General features: G+C 40.2%; 1 protein-coding gene and 1 long non-coding RNA gene across 3 annotated transcripts; one reads left to right on the forward strand and one right to left on the reverse strand.

The window, feature by feature from the left end:
- The first annotated feature begins 7,792 nt into the window (after positions 1–7,792).
- Positions 7,793–19,780, forward strand: LOC145452157 (growth hormone secretagogue receptor type 1-like). Of its 2 annotated transcripts, XM_080330383.1 has the most exons (8): positions 7,796–11,343; positions 12,044–12,225; positions 15,185–15,349; positions 15,405–15,557; positions 17,131–17,276; positions 17,346–17,457; positions 18,557–18,685; positions 18,753–19,780. In XM_080330383.1, exons 1-8 carry the CDS (start codon positions 11,254–11,256, stop codon positions 18,919–18,921), a joined length of 1,146 nt encoding a protein of 381 aa, XP_080186509.1. In that variant the 5' UTR covers positions 7,796–11,253; the 3' UTR covers positions 18,922–19,780. The 2 variants fall into 2 exon arrangements, with proteins under 2 accessions (XP_080186510.1, XP_080186509.1); XM_080330384.1 differs by lacking the exon at positions 18,557–18,685 and having other exon boundaries at positions 7,793–11,343.
- On the reverse strand, positions 13,013–14,052 carry LOC145452160 (uncharacterized). Its single transcript, XR_013919215.1, has 2 exons — positions 13,755–14,052; positions 13,013–13,339 (listed from the first exon to the last, which is right to left on the reverse strand). It is a non-coding gene; the product is annotated as an uncharacterized LOC145452160 (long non-coding RNA).
- Positions 19,781–22,315: the final 2,535 nt, after the last annotated feature.

Consider the following 22,315-nt stretch of genomic DNA (forward strand, 5'->3'; position numbering starts at 1 on the left):
GCAACGACTTTATTCACAGACAACTAATGAAAGGAATAGACGATCGGCCGATTGAATGCATATACAGCTATAAACCACCATTACATTAGTTGGCATGTTTCTATGCTCCTCCCCTTTGTTTTAGTCGTGATTCAGCCCTGCATATTCGTTGTGAGGAGTGCAAGAGAATTAACTGTAAATGCGGAGGTTGGTATTTAATTCATTGTTTTGAAATCATAATTCGGGGTTCTCTGGAGAACAGATTAGGTATACAGCGGTGTACAGTGTTGCGGGAAAATATATTTGAATTGTATTCTTCGTGTAACTAGTATATTGTCCATGCATGCTACATACAACGGTTTCGTATTGGTTATCGCCTCTGTGATTAATGTCATGGACATGCTCCTAATGGTACCTATAGAGTGAAACCGCAACACCGCTGTCGGATGCTTATAAATATGGATGGTGTGAACCTCTGAAAGGTTCAGGTTCGTGTGAACGCGAACCTTTTTGAAAGGTTCTGTGTGAACACGAACGTGAACCTCGTGACGTCACGTGACGTCATATTGCTAATTCCAACCCTATCTTCCAATGAAGTGATAGCCTATATTAATATACACGATACCTAGCAAAGACTCGGTCCACATAATGCCACAATGCTGCAGTACATATCGGCGTTTTAAACGTCGCTAAATGTATCAACAGCGGTAATCAAAGGATATAATAATTGCGTAAAGTCAATACCTTCCGTCGCTTTGCCAACAATTTTGACGAGGACTTACCAAGGAATATAAGCTTACGCCTTAACGGTCTTAGCCAGACCGGACAATGTGTTCGGAGTCTGAGTATTGCTACATTGATATGGAGCAGAGTGAACAACGGGTTTCAATACTCGCTACCGATACCACAAACAACAACAAGTTATGCAGCAGTAGCAAGCACCTTAATCGCACGGATTTGGTTTTAATGATACAGTAAAGATATGAAGTCAAGATTGACCCCGTACGCCCGTTCGATTTTTTACATCAGACGACGATATCAATGTCATTGATTGGTTGAATAAGCATCATTCGCTGACTACGTATATCGCTTGTGATGTTGTGTGATTGCGGGTCAAGCTCACAGCAGATAGTCACTAAATATTCACAAACGGAAAGCTGGTTATTCCGAGAAAATTTTTGCAACAAAGCAACTAAAACATTTAAGGTTGTCGAGGTGCATGGTGCATGCTCGTTAAGCGTTGATTTTTTTTATGCTGCCAGCACCATGCATGGAGTGGCCCGCAGTTGAAATGCAATAAATTTGAGCCAAAGATCTTATAATGGGGTGAAAATTATAATGGGGTGAAAATTACAATTTACCAAAAGGTTCACAGTGCAGAACCTACCAAGGTTCTGTTGTGAACACGAACCTCTAAATTTCCGAGGTTCACACACAGAACGCGAACGTGAACCTCACGTTCACACCATCCCTACAATGTGGCCTATGAATATGTTCGACATTTGCTGACTTGGAAAAAGATTTACTGGAAGTATTTCTTATTTAAAATCTCAATTTTGTTAGAAATGTGCTGGATAATACCGGGACTTTTGCATTTGCTCAAAATTGCTTCACGGGCCGGATTAAATCGTCTGACGGGCCGGATGCGACCCGCGGGTCGTATATGTGACATCCCTGGTATAGATAGATCGTATGGCAATACCCCACCTTTATTGGCAAATATAGTGTGAATAGTGTGAAATCACATGACATTTTACTGCGGACGAAGCCCAAAAATGGTGAGTTAGAAAAGGAGAAGCCTCAGAGGTTATGGCTTATGAGCACATTTATTCAATCCATGACTACACATAAGCTAATGATGTTATCTTACTGAGGGGTATATAGATGCAGAGTTTGCAATAGAACAAGACTAAGTCGTATCAAACGTATCGCTGCCTATGTGTCCTTTTCAATACCTAGCGGATTTGTAACTAATCATTTAGATGTGCATATTGATGACAGCGTTGTCTAAAAATATGGGACACACGCACTAAATCATGATTTTCATACGATTATGATTAACGTGAATTGCGTTAACTAGTCCATTGTATATGTTGGCACATTTTATGATGTTAAGCATGAACAAAATTGATGTAAGGGTGTGTAATGCGTAATAGTAAAGTATTTGTTGATGCATTTTAGCAATGGTACGAAACCAATCAAATCGGGTATAGGCCTATCTAGCAACCAATCCCCGTGTATGTACAGCCGACACGTTATTTACGTCATATAAGCGGAATATTTCTGCAAATTTCCATCATCTCCTCTAAACCAAGCACTGACATGCTGTAATGATTACCTATACTCAGGTGAGGAGTGCGGATTGACACCATACTTCAATAGGATATAATCGACCTCATTCGAGACGTACCGTCATGGTAATCACAGCCTGGTGTAAAGTGACCATAATAGTCGACAAACACCATGAATACCCCGAAACAAACAAACTTCATTAATGATAGAACTTGATATTTATCATAAACACATAAACATACGACAGGTCATCGGATAAACTATCTCGATTAATATCAAATATACTGTTCTCTGGATTATAAAATGAAGAGTATGGTACCGATTCGTGATTTTGATTGCGATTCTTGTTTAAAACACTTCTGTTTGTCTGTCTTAATCCAGCATTTCCAGTTAGTTGAGTGGTATTACGTATTATGTAGCTTACGTTGCCATCACTATCCGACAACTAATAATGATGCAATAATCCGAGGTCGAATATCAATTTAAAAAGTAGTTCAATTAGGTTGATTTGAAGTTGAATGCTGGTTATTTTCGAAAATTCATCTTCTCGACTGACGAAAAATGATTAATGCAGTGTTGCCTAACCGGTAACCCAGTTAGTCTCACGGATTAAGCTGGAGGTCCAGACACACACTTAACTCATGGTTAGGATACATGATGAGTGATGAAGCGCCAGTCTTGGCTTTGACTGGCGTTTGACTCTCGGTTTTGGCTGGCGAAAACGAACTGCAGGCAATTAGTCGCGATCAGTAGTCGAAATGTGCCTGTTCTGCTGGTTCACATTTCAAACTGATCTCTGAAAGGGCGTAGCAGAAGTTAAAACAAAGACGCACGGAGGATTTGATTTGCCTTTCAAACCTGCTACAAACTGCGTCAGTCCATGGAAGATGAATATAAACTGGGCACTTACTCGGCCCAATTGGCTTTTCTTTATGGAAATTTAGCAGCTTACATTAAAAGCTCTATCGCTTCCGCGATGACCTGGATATTGCAAAACCGCATTTCCACGAATCGACGTTATGTGATCGTCCCCGACTGCCTTGCGGCTCTGAGAACCTTTTCAGACCCACAAATTCGTCAGCCGCATAAGACAAAATCTCACTCGCATTTGATATTCTTTCACAGATAAAGACCTTGGGTGATATTAGGCCATTTCATAACAGATGACAACGAAAAGGCAGACCTACTAGCATGTGCGGCATCAAGGCAATTGCCGGAACCGAGTATCGATATATCAACTGTAACATTATCCGAGGCGAAAGCGATCATTCTCCTGCTCTGCTGAGACAAATGACAGTTTGAGTATAGAGGAGGAGAGAGTATCCCGCTACTGGATGTTACAACCATCGATATCGACAGCGGTGCCAGAAGCCTATCCAAATCGCCTGTTTGAACGGATCTTGTTTCGCCTCCAAACTTGGCACTGCAGACTCGTGGCAAACCTATTAAAGATTGGTCTCGCTGATTCCTATCTATGTGAAGTGTGGTATGTCCCCAAACAGTTGGATTTATACCAGAGGTCTCAAACACGCGGCCCGCGGGCCGCATGCGGCCCGCCAGAGCATTTTGTGCGGCCCGCGACGACACTTTAGATTTTTAATAATTTTACAAAATATAAGTGTCACATATATCTTTTCAGGTTATAAAGTGAAAATTCCCTATTAAATTGATCCGAAAGCCTTAAACTATTCGTCAAACTTCACTATCACATCAATTGCAAACGCTACCATGCACTGGAACATTCACTATTTCGCTAATTTCCAATTCATGATGACAAAACCGGACCCTTAGACGATTCTAGACTGAAATTTGTGAGTTGGACTTGGATGCGACCTTTCTTAGAATTACTCAGACTCGGGCTAACTCGATGGAAAAATGAAAATGACTCGAGTGGACTTGAAGTGAGTCGGAATGCCGTAAATTTGTTAGAACCATGGACGCAACAAACTAATCGCGTATCAGGGAAATAGTAATAGATCAGAAGGTCGCAGTTTGGTATTTCGCTAACTAAGCAAGTATAGTTATGGCAATCTGTTAGTTACATCTTTGGTCGCTAAACCATGTTATTAAGGCCACTTAAAGGTATCGAGTACCGTAGTGGTACGCTCGAACGATGTAACAGCAATGGGCCGTTCGGCGTTCCGACATTTCAATCACTTGGACACATTCATTAATATATTTATATTATATTTATATTTTTTCTGCTCCTATATTTGAAGATATTTGGCCATGAGATTAATAGCCTACTTATCAGAAGTATACACGAATCCTGGATTGGAATTATAGTGCTCATTCGCTCAACTTTAAAATGTTTTGATATCAGATCAGTCTCTTTTATCAGTCTGTTGGATTCGAAATATTGATAGTAGCTGAAACTTATAACCTGACAGCTTTTATGATGGCATCATACATTTGTCCGCCCATATGGTGTCTATATCTTATAGTTAATATATATCAAGTACAACAACAATTCTATTCAAATAGTTATAAATGTGATGATTCTTTTCGTGCCAGGCCTAAATTCATACAAACGTAAATCACATTTTGACGATGTGTGTTTACTGTCAGTCTGCTGGATCGGCTCATTTTCAATAGGGAAATTCATTCCCGCCAAACAAGGCCTACTTGGAAAGACATAGAATGCCCCTATAAATGCTGCGGCCCGCGGCGTCGTCAAAACTGGGAAAATGGCCCGCAAGCACATTTGAGTTTGAGACCTCTGATTTATACTGTTGTAATATGACTTTCCCCGGACATTCCTTGCCGACGCTTGCATGACACACAACAATACCGCTTACGCCGACTAATCTATACTGGCTCTGCCGCAATTATTTACCCCGTGTTATCATTTCGTGTAACAAGCATATGTTGAAATTATTTTCAATCACTGTTATACAGCATAGAAAGGAGACCCTAGAAAAAACATTATTGTCCGCAGCGCACAATGCCGAAAAAGACGACATGCGTCACTTGAAACTCAACACACCAATAATAGTAGTAGTGATAATAGCAGCTTACATGCAATAGTTACTCCGACAATAAGTTCTATTTATATCTTTATTTATATTTTCTATTTCTTCATGTTTAGAATTCGGTTAACCACATTCACTGACGTTCTCTCCTGATGAGAGTCAGTCGAAAACTTTTGAGTGGAATAAATTTGACAATATAAATATGTTGTTCGCTGGGATTTAATTTTGTGGTCACGAGGAGAATACTGCCAGTCACCGCCAACTGCATTGATTTCTTAGTTCTGGACCATGGCCTACAGCGCTTGGCGTGACCATTGTCAGGTTTGAACGCCACTTGACTGTAACTAAGAGACGGGAATGTTGTTCCAAGATAATCCATAGCCTTACTTAACACATTTTTATTGTTGAGATCACATATCGAGTGTCCCATAGTGTGTTCATGTATTCAAACTAATTATGTGAGATGTATAGAGTGTCTAGATCAGGGGTGTCAAACATACGGCCCGCGCAGCAATTCTGAGTAGATTGAAAATATATTTTATTATCTAGCACATTTGTAACAAATGTTGAGATATATTGCAGAAAATACTTTCAATAAATATTCCCTCGGGACAGGAAATGCTGAGCATGGTCATTGGCCACATTCTAACCACCGACTATACGGCGTTGTGGTTTCGCTCTATCGAATTCGACAAGGCAAATGAGTTTTTTTTATGTAGAAAAAAGTAGCTATTCACAGAAGCGAAAGCGCCAATGCAGAGCCGTTATTTGTAGTTTACATGGAAAATATATTAGTTACACAAATACGTAATTAAAGTAGCTATGATCGTACTGCTGTGTAACCTCCCAGTCGATAGGTACCAGACTTGGGAAGAGAAACCCGACATGCTATTTAATAATAATATCCCACATTTCAACGTTCGCGTTTACAGTTAAATATCTTGTATTCCTCACAACGTGTACGCTGGGCCGACGACAGATTACGACTTGGAGCAAAGGGAGCATCGAAATATCTCAACTTATAGCGTCGTTAGCGCCTCTATCTTATCAGTTATTAACAGTAACTGGATTAAACCGGACAATAATCGTATTCTTGCCAATACCATTGTTCGTCAATAAGGGTGTCTCGACATGCTAGAATAAAATCTCTATGCTCCGCGTATTATCTATATATGCTTGATAATAAACTATTCAACTAAAATGCAAGGGCACAAGGTAACATTTTGGAATCAGTTGACTGGTCCGACCCGCGGGCGATTTGAAGGCTTGAATCTGGCCCGCGATGCAATTTCAGTTTTACACCCCTGATTTAGATTCTACGCCTTTCGAAAGCGGTTGATGATATCCTGTTGCCGTACGATATTAATAATAATCAACTATATATCTACTCCTTCCTCGAGTATGTTATCATTGCAACATGCATACCGGTGGTTGACTTCAGAGATTATGGAAATTTGTACAAAAATTCCGTGTAAATGACGAAATAAAGATGTCGGCTTATACAAACAGAGAAATTAATTACCTTTCAGTTCAACACGCACGCTTTGAGTGGATTCTTGCCGTTGCTAAAGTGAATCAACGAAACATTTTACCGTTAGTCAGCCATAAAGAATATTTTACTCATGCTTATACCATCATAAAATGTTCCAACGTATAACTTAACTAAAGCGTTACACATTTCCACATTGATCATCACACACCCCTTTCACCTGTGGCGAGACAGCGCAGTGGTATAATCCGCGGCTGCAACACCAATGGGTGCGGGTTCGAGTCCGACCGAGGTCGACTTCCGAATTTCGATGCTTAAGTGTTGAAGGTTTACCTAGGCTCCTCCTCGCCACCTCATCCGCGTCAGCGGTGTCTTACAAAAAGCCTAGAGGTGGGCCGTGCTATAAGTCGGCAGTTACGGAAAATAAGAAGATTATCGGCCTGGTGTAAATGACCATAGTAGTCGACAAACACCATGAGTACCCCAAAACAAACAAACAAACCCCTTTCACCATCACCACACCCCATTCACATTACCTTCGTATTTATCATGATTTCGTGTGTGTTTGTCACCAGTTTTATAGACAATATATCGGCCATCATTAGCCACAGATAAACGATTGGATATAAATTTGATGGATATTGAAAAGGACACACATATATATACTAGGCTTACCATATTTTGGAAATCTAATAAGAGGACACTTTTTCAGAAATTTGAGACTTGCAAAACCGGAGAAGAAATCTCAAAAATCGGTGAATTTTTCCCACTTTGTGATCGGTTGACTAAAAAAAGGTCATCTTTTCGCTCAGAGCTCAAAATACCGTTTGAGCGTCACTGCTGTGCTAATTTACGGCATATCACTCGCATTTTGCTCTAAATATGACCTATAAATTTTACAAAAAAGAGGACAAAATCTCAAAAAAGAGGACAAAAGGGCGTCCTCCGAGGACACTTTCAAAAAAGTCAAAAAAGAGGACAAATCTTAAAAGAGGACGTATGGTAACCCTAATATATACGGCCTGCGGCGCGCCGCATCCGGACCGAAAAGCAGTAAATGGGGAAATCTTTGGGACTATATTATCCATAACATATCCAGCAGAATTCGAGATTCATTTTAGTTATTACTTTCACATGAATAACGTCTCAAGACAGCAAATTTGACACAACGCTATCACAACAGTCGGGTGGTCGTGAGCCTGTGTCATTGTGGGAACCTGTCTCGAGTCATATCAATAACAATATATGAGGCCAGGAATGACGTGTCATTAATTCAAGCTTTCTTTGTTTGACATTTTATGGTCTATTAGCGCCTATAAATTTGTATTGGCTGCAGACTATCAATATCGGTTGCGAATGCTTATGCGAGGGGTTGTACAATAATTAGAAACGAATAGGCTTGCTATACAAGCACCCAGTGATGTCAGCAGAGCGGCAAATTTATGTCCTGGCAATTACCGATCCGGGACTGTAAGATAAAAATGCAATGCCGATCAATTAAACAAGATGGGGGGTTTAGTTGTTTCTATCGTGTGGTATGTATGAGATAAATGAGTAGGTACTGCAAGGTATCGATAGATTAGGGTTATTATTGCTGAAAATTGTGATAGCGTGTACGTCTTTTTAGTAAACGGGTTCATCAGGTTTGTGCGCCACGTTACTTCCGTTAATTTTATGATAGGGCGTTCCTATGATTTATGTCCCTCAACTCCACATAATAATAACATCACTACACGATATGTAAGTTGGATATACAAAATACATGGATAGATGGAATCAAACTATAGGGGGCCATGGAAACAAATATCCAAAGTGAAACCATCTTAGTTTTTGGTGTGTTAGCTTATGAGCTCCAGTTTCTACCACCTGAGAATGGGAGATGACGGAACCATTTCAAATCTTTCTTGTTCTTTCTCGGCAATTAGATTAGCGGATCGGCTACATCAGGGGTCGCCAACACGCGGCCCGCGAGATCAAATTTTGCGGCCCGCGATCTGATTTGAGATTTTGGAAGAACACTAAGTAAAGCATTTCGCAATGACGAAATTGATCTCAGTTTCAAAAAAATGTTGTTGTTTATGTTGTTGTTGTTGTTGTTGTTGTTTCGAAATTAGTTTTTCATCTGTGCCCAGCATCACTAGAAAACTATCCCTCACTAGTTGAAACGGCTTCGGGGATGGAAACAGCATTCCTTTGAGAGAGAATCAGATGACATGAATGTGCATTGGGCTTATTGCCTTGACGTGCAGTGTCCAGGACACCGCCAAGACCGAGACGCCTAGAAAACGGCTTAAGGCTTCCCACAGCTATAGGAAGAAATAGTGGAGTAACGTGTCTCGTTAGGCCTAATATCGATTCCATAGTCGCTCAAAAGCGTTGTGAGATATCATACGCAGCTCATAGTTCGAAATAAAAGTGAAATTGATGGTCATTATAATTATTGTTGTATTTGTATTTCTTTATTGAAATATTACTTGTTTTGTTGTAACTATGTCCAACGCTCATGCTATAAATAGCGTTGTAGCGACGTAAAGTTTAAAACGTGGTTGAAAAGAGGCCCACGGCCCGTTTTGAGTTACCGACCCTTGAGCTACATGCTTCCTGAAACTGCTGTTGAAGAACTTAGCCCAGTGGTTCTTAACCTTTTTTCCTCCAGCGCCCCCTTTCAAAAATTATCGTGCTCCAGCGCCACCCAACCTCATATTGTAAGGAATGTAATAAAGGCAATGAGTAAGAGGGAGGGCCGTAACAGCACTTCGTCAACCCCCGTAAAAACGATTGCCTTGCGCACCCATAGCGTGATAAACCAAACTTTTGAGGGAATCGCCCCCAAGAACCCCATAGCGTGATTTCGATCGTCAGCAAAGTTTGTGTGGCCTGGTCGCCTTAGGTACCAAAATTTTCTATAATGCATGAATGGATAGGTGGTATTTACATATATAAGTCGCTATAAACTTTTTATCCTCTCAGCCCACGTAATCAGATTTACCAGTAGCGATTAGTGAGCTGTTGTATAAGAAAATAAAGGGCACGTAATTAATAATTAAACATATTCGAGCGTGCCCAATTAATTCCTTACCAGGGCCGTAACAGCACTTCGTCCGCCACCCCCCCCCCAAACAAAAAACGTTGGTCTTGGACCCCTCATCGGGTGATAAACCAAACTTCCGGAGGGCTTCGCCCCCAGACCTCCATTCGACTGTCCGCTATTTGCTGATACTAGTCATCTACATTGGGCGTCCATTTACTGAGGCAGCTATTCTCGCCTAGACGCGTGAAGCGCAAAAAATTTCACTAATTAATGATTGAATTGGTCAATATGATCGGGAATTGCATGTATATTGATATCAATTTTTATCTTCTCTCTGCTCACGTAAACAGACTTACCGGTAAAGCTGAGTGATGTGTGATTGAAAAGGTAGGACCCCTCAATAATAATCATACATCTTCGGGCGTATACCCGTTGGCAGGAACGAAACGGCACTTCGTCAGGCCCCCGAAAAAACTTGGGTCTTGGGCTCCCATGGGGTGATAAATCGACCGCCCCCCATCACGTTGTTCGCTATTGGCACGGAATCAGCTGTACTGTTTAGCGAGCCAGTGCGAAGCGCGAAAACTTTCGATATAATTCATGCTAAAATCAGTCAGTAAGATCGGGGATTGCATTTATATTGCTATCAATTTCTTGTCCTCTCTGCTCACGTTACCAGATTTACCAGTAGAGCTGAGTGAGGTGCAATGTTCCCTCTAAGCTGCGCACGTGCGCAGAGCTGACAGGTCTCTGCGCACAGAAAATCTACGTTGCGCACAACAAATCCGAAGTTATGACCTTTTTTAGTCGTTACGCACTGTTGTCCAAGGGTCAGCGCAGTGAGTTTTTGAGTGTGCGCAGACTCATCAAAACTCAAAGCGAACATTGTGAGGTGTCTTGGAAACTGTATGGCCCGTAACTAATAATTAAACATATTCTGGCGGGCGAACCCGTTGGTATGACATGGTTGCATGATGTTATTTCATGACCTCCTATCTGCTATATTAAAATATATAGAATCGCCCAACAGGGATATCGCCCAACAGGAATATCCCTGTCGCCAAATCGTACTAAACTAAAAGACGCACACGATTTCAAATTGGTATTTCTTCACTGGCATATAATTTTTCCCTGCCAGATAGAATTCGTCTTCTGGGGTTCAGACTGCCAAGACGGGAACTTTCGGTGCCAGTCATTTAGGTGCCCATGGACAATTAAACCTATATGTATTTTGAAGGCTATATATAACGAAGTTTTCGGTGTTAAGTTGCTCTGAATACTCATTACGGATATGTCCTGGGGGCGCTGGGGGCAGGGTTAAGAACCACTGACTTAGCCGAACGGCCATTTGTTGTCTTCGATATGTGATGTGCTCAGGATAAATTTGGTTGCACTTTTTCCATACAGATGGCCGTGCTTTGTTCCGTTGGTTCACTCTGAAAAAAAAACGAAATACTACCGCGCTGCAACAATAAGGGTACCGGCGTAGAATGAATGCTACAAGCACATTCGATGTGAGGAACGAAATTACAGAGCTGGCAAAATACACTAAGCCTCACCCAGCATCTTACGAGGCCCAGGTAAAATCCTACCGATAGATCTAATAACATCGTGAACCGAAAGTGTTAAGTATCGGAAAATGCATAGCTTTTTGATATGACAATCTTTCATAGATAGGATTTAAACTCCAGATATATATCAATCAATCAGTTTTATTATTATTTTCATCATTTCAAATCACCGCAAAACTGCGATACAATGAAAAGATAGGAAGGTATCGAAATGACTTGGAGTAGTCTTTGGGATCAGACACACACCTTGGCCTATAGGTGAAGTGAGGAAGAGGCATGCACTGATCACTGAATGAAAAGTAAAGCAGATAATATAAAAGGCAAGCGACAAAATGAGGTGGCATGTGGCGGAAGGCGAGATCGATATTAGGTCGTGGTCCGGTAATCCTGAAGGATGATTAGTATTCAATTAGAAAAAATTGCTTGTATTTCGACTTGAATGCGGACATGCTCGACGACTGTCGGATAGCCGCCGAGATGGTGTTCCACACTTCAGGCCTGGCGTATACTTGATAGAGCAATGCGTTTCTTGTATTCCTTCCTGATCATATGGTAGAGTATAGTTCGACCGTATTTGGCTATGTCATTAACACGAGACATGCGTGCCTAATATAGGTGTTGACTGTACGTAGTAGTGGTACATAATGATCTACTATACTACTAGAGGTCAATGGTCATTGTGATCTAGTAATTTATGTTCACTTTCAAGGTGGGCGTGACTGTGCTCATAGCCATATTGGGTATATGGAGCACATTCGGGAATATACTGACCATCTTGGCGATAACAAGGTACAAGGAGATGCAAAAGAAGAGCAATTTCTTCATCTTAAGCTTGGCCTTTTCTGATTTGATTTCGGGCATGATTGCATCTCCGCTATGGCTGTACCGGAGGTAAGCCGTTAATGTTTTAGCGATCCCGTTCGGATTGAGATCTTGATGGGAGTTTTTTCCTTGTTCATGTAGCATTGTTACGATTAGTGTTGCATTTAAAACAAAAATCTATTTAAAACAAGCATGTTTAGAACAAGGCCGTTCTTTAAAACATGTTTTTTTTTTCACGAATACTCAATTGTGACGTCAAAGTCGATTGATATTGTCAATTGGAAATATAGGGTAAATATAACTCCTTTGACGAAGTATGCTTCCAGCCCAGAGTTGGATCAATTACATTATTTCAGTTCAATTACAATTACAATTACAATTACTTTCATGAATGTTTCAATTACATTACAATTACAATTACTCCATGTTAAAAATATCAAATTACAATTACAATTACAATTACTCCTTGCATGCTTCAATTACATTACAATTACAATTACAATTGCTGCTGTTGAACATGTAATTTAATAATCATAAATTCAACCGTGCTCCTTGACAACCGTAGCGTCGTATTTAACAACAATTCAAGTCTAGTTTAGATTGTGTTGTAATAAATGCGTTTATGTGCGTACATAGTATGCTATGTGAGATGTCATTGTGGCGTAATATAAGCGTGTTTTGAATGCTCGGTAATTATGGCTCACGTAATTGGAAATGTACAATGTTATTTACGTAATTTCCTATGGGTTAGGATTAAGGATAGGGTGCAGTATGTCGTTGAAAAAGTATTATAATATATGCACGTGTTGGATTTGCGTCTATAGTATAAAATTAAAGATATAATATTATTTTTATCGAGGGACGTAGGAATTAGGACGAGGAGTGAAAATAAAACCGTGCTTTGTCAGATATGACGTTATATAATATCCAGTGGTCTGGTTAGTTAGCCAGACGAAATAACGATGCCGCATCGTGATCTGAAATCGTATTGTAGATTGCCAACCCACTGATAGATGCGCAAGATGTGAGTCACGGATGAATGCACCGACAAACATACTGCAGAGCCGGCTAAAAGCAGCAAACTTTGTAGTCCTAGAGCTGGCGATCCATGCGTCCAAATTTGATGCATCTGGTCTTTATCGTAAGCTATTGATGTACTAATTCCGAAAATACAAAATAAATTCTCGTCAGGGCAATGTAACTGCTCCAAAATAGCCGTTTAAGGCCGACTGTTCTGAAAAGAGCGCTGCAGCAGCATGACCACAACAATTACCAATTACGCCCAGCGATTGTTCAGAACAATGCCGATTCCCAGGCTTTCACGACTATTTTGGGATGGTACCATTGCCTGGAAATATACTTTTATTGCGGAATCAGTGCGACACTATCTTTCGATTAGGACCATACATATCAAATTTCGACGCTTGGATCGCCACCTATGGGAATATCAATTCTGCTGCTTTTAGCCGGCTCAGCAGTTCGCTTCTCTGCGTATTCAATCGTGAGTCACGTGTTGCGAATCCATCCGTTGGTTGGTAATCTAAAAATTGTATACAATGGCAGCCGAGGCCAGCATAGCGGTAAAAATTAAAAAAAACTTCGCCCGCAAGGGCGCAGTCAAGGGCTTCCGCGAATGGATCCACCAAATTCCTTGTCGACATTTAAAGAGAATGCATTATAAGTCAATTGTTTTATGTTGTGCTTGTCAGGTCTCAATAGCAAGTTAATGTAATTGAAATTGTAATTGAGCAAAATTTTTGTCAAATTACAATTACAATTACAATTACACAAAATAAAAATGCTTCAATTACAATTACATTACAATTACATTGAAAAATGTAATTAATTACATTCAATTACAATTACAAATTACAATTGATCCAACTCTGTTCCAGCCCCTGTCATATACGGACCAAAAATATTCTTAACCAGGACTACGTCGTCATGCAGCATTTTTACGGTCGGCGAACATCATCATCAGAACATTCATTTCGTACCAATGATCTATATATCTGCGTACTATAGCTGTTGAGCTGACTATATTTCGAGGGTTCCAACCTTTCCATATCGTATACGTCGGCTATATCGGGTGCAAATCATCCGTAGGCTCATGCTACATGTTTTTTGGAAAGTATTTACACAATTAAGGCATAATTATATAACTTAAGAGGACGCAACTTTTAAAAGGCGTTTTTTTAAATGCAACCCTAGTTACGATCCGTCATTTTTATAGATCGCTGATTCATGATATGTTACGTAAAGCACTATGCGGCAATCGTGGTATAGTATTATGCATTTATACCTACCTGTGATCAGACATGGGGAGACTGGGAAAGTCATCACGATTATGTGTGGACTGGGCAACTCGTCACGCAATAATGAGCATATAGTTACTACTGGTGATGTAATAATCAGCAATGGAGTTGACATATCCTACGTGTCTAATATCAATAACTTGATACAACGTACTATTCATTGTTTAGAAATCTTCAATTTCTGACATAGTCCTACTAAAAGTAGATTGAGGAGTTATCGTCTTAATCGATTCCGATTACCAATCACGATTACCATATGTCTGTCTGCGGCCTTCCGTATATGTTCCTAATCGGATGAGTCATCAACAGCAATAGCTGTGATTATTCCAAAGGAGTGTCGCGTGTCCACATCCTGGATTTTGAGTATGATCACGATCGCACAATCGCTGGATACTTCACCCTCGCGTGGCTGGGAAAGAAATGATGACTACAAGAATAACCGTCGATGACCGTTATGAAATCTGTTTATTGTTCTAATCTAGAGGTTTTGGCAACCACGCTGCAATCTATTTCTTCTTCTGGTAATTTCACGCTCCTTCAAGAGTGACTGACTAGCGACTACCAAGACCTCGTATATGATACATCGGTTTATAGAGTGACTCAATTTGAGGTCGCACATGTACAACTGTACATTGTACATGACCCTGTAACTATGAGAATATTGATATTAAATCAGACTTGTCGTCATGAACTACCAAGTTGTGACTTTGCAGAACCTGGGGATACCAAAATTGGCTTTGGGGCGTTTTCTTGTGCAAGTTGTTTTGGTTTGCCGACGAATCTACGTCATACTGCACCGCAGTGCATATTGCCTCCTTCGCAATTTGGAGATACGTTGGATTACGCTGGCCCCATGCTCACGCCAAGCTATCGAAGAAGTACGAGTACCTTTTCATTCATGTGTACAATACAGTACACCACTACTCATTCTAGACAAGTGAAGATTTGGATATTGTCGGTGTGGACCGTCACTGTTACGTTCGGAGGCATCGTATTCTGCACGTTTTACCAGGCTGAGGATAGAAGTACGACCGGTGGCGACAAGGCGAGATGGCCATCGTGCTCCGGCATTACTACAGACGAAGGGTGAGTCGTGATATGCTTTATAAGTGCGTTGCTGCCTAAATCTGGTTCGCGAGTGCAATGTTCGAAAAACATCCGAGTATGGTTACCATACGCCCTCCTTTAGGAGGATTTGTACCTTTTTTCAGGAAATTGAAAATATCCTAAATGTCACACTTTTGGCAATTCGTCCTGCTTTACAGCTTTTACAGCTAGGCTTCTGGACAGGGTCAACTGAAAATCTGCATAAATGTCGCGAAATAGGCAATGCGGACGTTCGAGTCGGGGCATTCGGGAGTCGAATCATAATGATGACTAGGGCGGTTTTTTTCGACATGTCAAAATTTGTCAAAATTTTGTCAAAATTGTAGCGTTAGGTCAAAATTTGTCAAAATTGTTGATTGAGTCAAAATTTTTTTGACGTCTGCATTTCGTTTGTATTGTAGATTTTGCACTGTCGGTGAACGTATCATTTGATATTATCTGCTCATTGTGAATCATAAACGGTCAAATAAAACAAATAGATAGACATTATATTATATGGTCAACGTACCGCAATATCCTAACTGAAGAAAGACTTCTTGGGCATTGCATCAATCTTATATTGAGAAGCACATGATGAAAAATTTTGATGTAGAGACAACATTGTCAGAATGAAGCAACGCGGTGTGCCACCAGCAGTGTACGCACACCACGAGTGTTGTCAGCCAAAAACTGCTGCTGTTGAACGTCCTTGGCTAGTTTCTTAGTAAGGACATGCACTTTCTACCCAAGAATGTAGGAAAGTATCTCTCGTTGTACTACAAAAATTTTATTATTTCCACCATAATGCGTATAGTAACCACTGGAATTCTTCATAGGGCCAGATTTCGTTAAATAATGTGTTTTTTCATGTAAGGAGTTGCCTGTTTCTAAGCCAAAAACGTTTTTCAGGCCAAACTACTTCGTTAGGACAGCCAGTTCCAACCAGAAATGAAGATAGGTGGTACAATTTTAACGTTATGTGGGAAAACACCTAGGTCGAAATTTGGTCGAAATTCAGTTTGTTTAGGTCAAAAAAAGTCAAAATTATAATTTCTTAGGTCAACATTTTCCTTTTTTTAGGTAAAAGAAATCGCCCGAATGATGACCTTTTTTGATTTTTAAAATGTGCCCTCCTTTCCGGATTCCAAAATATGGTAACCCTACATTAGAAACTATTCGTGAAATGTCAATTCTTTAAAATTTCCGATCTTCCGACCCTGCAGTGGCCTAATAAACTCTAAAGCGTCCAATTGAATAATATAATCAATTCATATTGAAAATATTCGGGTTAATTCAATATGGATATTCTGTCAAATTGTGTATCAAGTTTTGTACCTCCAGCAAGCTTTTCTAAATTTTCCATGATAAAATGTATTGTATCCGCTGTGATGCTAATGAATTCGACATAGCCTATTCGTCAACAAGATTTTGACGGAAAGTGTAAATCATATACATAACATAAAACTCATTGAGCATTAGCTGGGTATATGCTCACGCCCTTCACTTTACTATCCCGCGAATTTGTAATGCATAATACGAATGAATCAATATATACCCTTTGAATTTCTGACAGAGTGAGACGGCTTAGTATCTACTACACTTTCTCGTCCAGTACTTTCATGCTATTTCCGATGGCAGTCTTGCTCACAATGTCGGTTCTCATTACCAAGGAACTAATCGGAAACAGAGCTTTCAAGTCGCAATGCAGACAGAAAACAGGTAATAGGAAACAATGGACAAATCTTCCGGTGCATACGTCACGTCTGCCATCTGCCGCCCACTTTTCAGAGAAGAGGGCGATCGCGCAATTGGCCCTGATTTCGGCGTCATTCTTATTAGGTTACATACCAAACCTTGTATATGTGATGTGGACGACTCGTACAATTGGTGTGGATTACAGGTAGGACTGTGCACTCAAAACATATATGATTGAAACACGGGCCATATTCCAAACATGTTTTTTATTTTTGTGTTTTGTTCTTTTAGTTATGAACACATACATATGAAAAACACCATAAAATATTACAATTATAAGTTCATTTGTATGCATGGGCGCGACATAGAATGCTTGACGGTTATACTGCATGCATTCAATAAATATTTTCACCTGATAAAATCAGTAAGATGCGTCCATAACGGGAGACTGAGCCGCATTATATAGCAGTCGCTTGACGTTGGCGAATTATCGTCGATGTTATCCATAAGCATCTTGCATTATGACTGGATTTATAAAATCAAGCGAAATATAATCAAACTGTATCATAAGGGTATAATTTTTCTGAAATCGCAGTTACATCCGAAAGTGCTGAAGTTAATACCGTGCTCTGTTATAACAAATCGGTTAGTTCGCGGGTTTGGATTATACGGGGGCAATTATCAAACGTGACTCTGGTCTCATCTGATGACTTACTTATCAATGTGTGACGACGGAGATTCGATACTATTAATAGAAAACGTCAGAAATATCATAATACGTATTTCAATAATAACACAGATGTCTCCAGCGAAGATGGCCAGTTACCATAATTTTGTAATCATACATTCAAGTCTGTTCGTTAGAAAAACATTTTGGGGTAAAACATTGTTTAAAGTATAGTTTGCACGGACGTAAATGTTGATAAATGATTAGTTCTAAATTCATCTCCAACAGGTAAAGGACTCAGATTGGTTAGATTGCACTCGCTGCTTTAAGATATTTCAACATCCTGTCGTAAAAACTAAAGTTACTGAGCAGTAAAACTGCGTGACTGACGTGACATTCGGTTACATTTCCATCTCGCTCTGAAAATTCTATAGCATCGCTCTGCATGGAGTTTCAACATTTGTATGGAAAGTTGCTTCATAGCAGCTTTGTTTGGTTTTTGACTATCTGAAACAGCTTGTCCGTTTTGTATTGACGTATATGTTTATTATCTATGTTCCGTATTTTTAGGCTTAAAACTACATCGACCATCTAATTAGACCGACAAAACTCCTATGACCTAATGTTGTCTTCACAGATTGGATTACTGGGTCCATATAGGGTGTTACTTTGCACTGCGCACATCCGAGTGCATAAATCCTATCGTTTACAACGTATCGTCAGAGCGCATGAGGGACTCGTCGAAACGGGTCCTCCGTTTTATTTGGTAAATCTGCAACGTGATGCTATCATGAACGTAATTATGTTAATTTTGCTTCATCTTATATTTGCAGGAACGGGTGTCGATCTACGGCAGAAGTGGAATTCGATAACTCTAGAAAAGGTCAGCGTAAGTGTTTGGAGAAGGACAGTACCGTCTTCGAATCTGGAACCAGCCAAGGACGCGAAAGCAAGAGCGCGAATTTTGATCACGTTAAAACGGTGACAAGTACGGTGACATAATGATTGCTGCATGTCGGACAGGCGGGGAACATGCAATATCTCATCGCATATAACCAAGGACATTTTACACATGAACTCATGCGCAGCTATGTATCACGAATCTTTCAACTGTGAAGAGCAATGCTATGGGTATAACTGAAAGAATGGCGAAGGAACCGCGAAGTATCAGCGAAGTATCAGCGAACTTGCGTTGGGAGATTTGGGGAATCCGTGTCTAATCTCGATATTCACAGCATTCCACATCTTTGTGCGCGATTTAATAGGACACACAGTGATAAATCGATTGATAGCTATTCCGTTCAATTCATAACAAGCTATTAAGCAACTAAGCGATTTTCGCTAGACTATATAAAGCAGTGGGTCAACCTTTTTGCTATTCACGGCCGCATTTCGATTAGTCATGTAGCCTACGGCCGCATTCTAAGGCATAGTTCGTAATGAACAAACTGGACGCTGAGCTTCACACTAACCTTATGGCTTACCACGCGCACCAAAATAACGAGTGGTCATGTTATGAATGGACTCTTGATTTCGGTTTATTCGGGCGAAGCGCGAAAATTTTCAAAATTAACGATTGAACTTCGTCATTAATATTGGTAGTTTCACATATTACTGTCAAACATTTATCCTTTTTCAACTCATGTGATCAGATTCTCCTGCAGTAGATTTGATGAAGGGTGTCTTTTCCAAACTTTAGGCCAAGTTATAAATGATTGATGATGTCTCTTCGGGTGGACCAATGGTAATTAGTCATTTTGTTGCATGCTGTTATTTTTTGACCTCCCATCAGGATTGTCGGTGGAAGGATATCGAAATCACCCAAACTCACCATAGAAAAAAATTTCTTTCGTGAGGATGACACGATTCCAAGTTGGTATTTTCTGGGGCGCATAATTTTTCGCTGCTGTTCACATCTGTACTGCGGTGCGCAGGTAGCAAAGGGTGGTGTACTACATTGTAATCGAAAAATGAAGTTGCATTGAAAAGCGCGCAGCGCGAAGAAAATTTCAAGGTCAATCAAAATCTCTTAAAAATTGGGGAGTCAATTCGTAAATTGTATTTTCATGTCGACGGCGGACAACACATACTATAATTGAAATACGTGTCTAAGGCAGCACAAATTTCCTTCTACGGAGTGTTCTTTCACTCCGTATCTGCATTGCCGGTTTGTACCTTGGCTCATTCTTGCCTCTCGGCTTTGAAGACGCATGAACTTCACACCAAGGTCGTAATACCACTATGTCCACCACACACTCGCACGCACAAAAACGCTGATCTAAGGCACCAATGAAAATCAACATATCTTCGGAGGGGCGAAGACCCGCCTCCCAGATTCCACATATTCTCTACGGTTTGTTTGATCATTAGCCTTTCTGTATAGGATTGGCGAAATCTCACATACCCTATCCGCATAGCGAACTAACTTCGGTGTATATTACACAATTCACGAACGAGTCGACATGGGTAACGGTGGACGCGAGACTTATCTATATATTTATATCGACGTACTATACTCACCAAATTCGCGAGTATTAATGTTATGAAAATCAATCTGTGTTCGTTTTCTGCAACAATTCTTTCAAGTCAATGAATGAATTTAGCTACTGGATGAAAGTGGCTTCTTTGCAAATTTAATGCACGTAATTACAAATCATATGCATCTAAATGCCGAATGATAATGCCCACTGAATAAGAGTATTAATAAGGGTTTCGTTAGCTACCTTCGCCCAGGTCCATTATAGTTATTTTGTTGAATCATGCTGCCATTTCGTGACCTTCCGTAAAGGTTATCAGTACTGAAAAGATATCGCAATCGCTCACATATATCATGCTTGTATAGCGACCTTTCGGGGAGACGAGGAAAGCATAGACTTCTTGATCTTCATGATTTCTGTCCTAGGTTTGTATTTGAACTAAAATTTAGCTACAATCAACTCCGTGAAAGTATGACACCTTCTTCCAAGCACAGGCAAAAGCAACTTTGAACGATCATAATTCACAGAACGAGAAAAACGAATTACAGTAATCGGCTCCTCTGCAGCACTGAGCAGTAGGTATACGGTATACCATGTGATATCACTAGGGCTGCACTTAAAACAACAAACAAACATGTTTTTTATTGTTTTTGCTTTAGTCATGGCGTCACGAATACTTAATTGTAACGTCACAGTGGATCGTCATTGACAATTGAAAATGTTGGTTAAATATGGCTCCTTCGACGAAAATGGCTTCCGATCACTGTCATAAGCAAATCAAAAATATCTTTATCCAGGACTACATCGTTATGCGGCATTTGCACGGTCGACGGTCATCATCATCAGAACACCCATCCCGTACCAATGATCCATATCTACATCTACATGCAAAAACTTTTGAACCGACGACAATTTCGATGATTCCATCCACTCGCATCGTATACGTCGACTATTTTGGGTGCCAATCGTCAGTAGGCTCATACTACACATCGTTTTTCGGACGTATTTACATAATTACGGCAAATTTAGATAACGTTTGAAAAAAAAATAAAGGCATTTGTTTTAGGCATTGTTGAAAACATGTTCTAAGCAGAGTGTTTTAAAACACCTTTTGTTTTAAATACAACCCTACATACGTACAAAATTGCGATTAGAATCGTTAAATGAGAAGAAAGGAGTCGAAAAAACTTGGAGTAGTCTTTCAATCAGACGCGCAACTTGGCCTAGAGAACATTGGTTTCCAACCAGGGGCTCCAAGCCAAAATGAAGTTGTGTTAAATACCATATGTGTGTGCAAGATACCATCGTTCTGAGGGCGCTGACAGCGTATAGTGATGGCCCTGCATAAAACAAATACTCAGTAGTTTCCTTGAGTTTATTAAGTATTTGCCCCCCTCCCTCCGATAGTTTAGGCACCTCTACGCCTCTTTTCGGAGTGTTACTCAGGAATATTTTGTGTGCTTGCACTGCCTACTCAGCTGCTTACAACGGCGGAGTTGTTGGCGCAATGCTTAGACCCAACGTCACCGACGCAGGGCATGCTGTTGCGGATCTCGCCAGTTGCACGTCTTGAAATATCGCATATTTATCTATGGTCCTCTTCTGTGTAACTTGTTATACTCTTCATAAAAAAGGCCCGGGGAAAAACCCAATGGCGGGATTATCCCTTACACAAACGAAAAGAGTAACGTAGAGCATTATAGGTAGAGATTCTTGGAGGTACAGAATTACAATATATACAATTCGATAAGAAATTCATATTTACATAAACCCGAATATTTTCGGTGGACACACGCAGGGTTAATCGTCAGCAATTATGGAAAAACCATTGTATCATCAAATATGACGACAACGACATAAAATTTCGAATGATCGAGGGGAACAGACCGCTTATTTAAGCTCAATGTACTATATTTGAC

The sequence above is a fragment of the Botryllus schlosseri genome, chromosome 12 (genome assembly GCF_051294905.1).
Source record: "Botryllus schlosseri isolate E-star chromosome 12, Bs_hap1, whole genome shotgun sequence".
Lineage (NCBI taxonomy): Eukaryota > Metazoa > Chordata > Ascidiacea > Stolidobranchia > Styelidae > Botryllus > Botryllus schlosseri.

Coding starts and splice junctions, on each gene's coding strand:
- LOC145452157 (XM_080330383.1), top strand. CDS start 11,254: ATGAATGCTACAAGCACATTCGATGTGAGGAACGAAATTACAGAGCTG. Junction 12,226..15,184: donor CCGCTATGGCTGTACCGGAG/GTAAGCCGTTAA, acceptor GTGACTTTGCAG/AACCTGGGGATACCAAAATT. Junction 18,686..18,752: donor CGGGTCCTCCGTTTTATTTG/GTAAATCTGCAA, acceptor TTATATTTGCAG/GAACGGGTGTCGATCTACGG.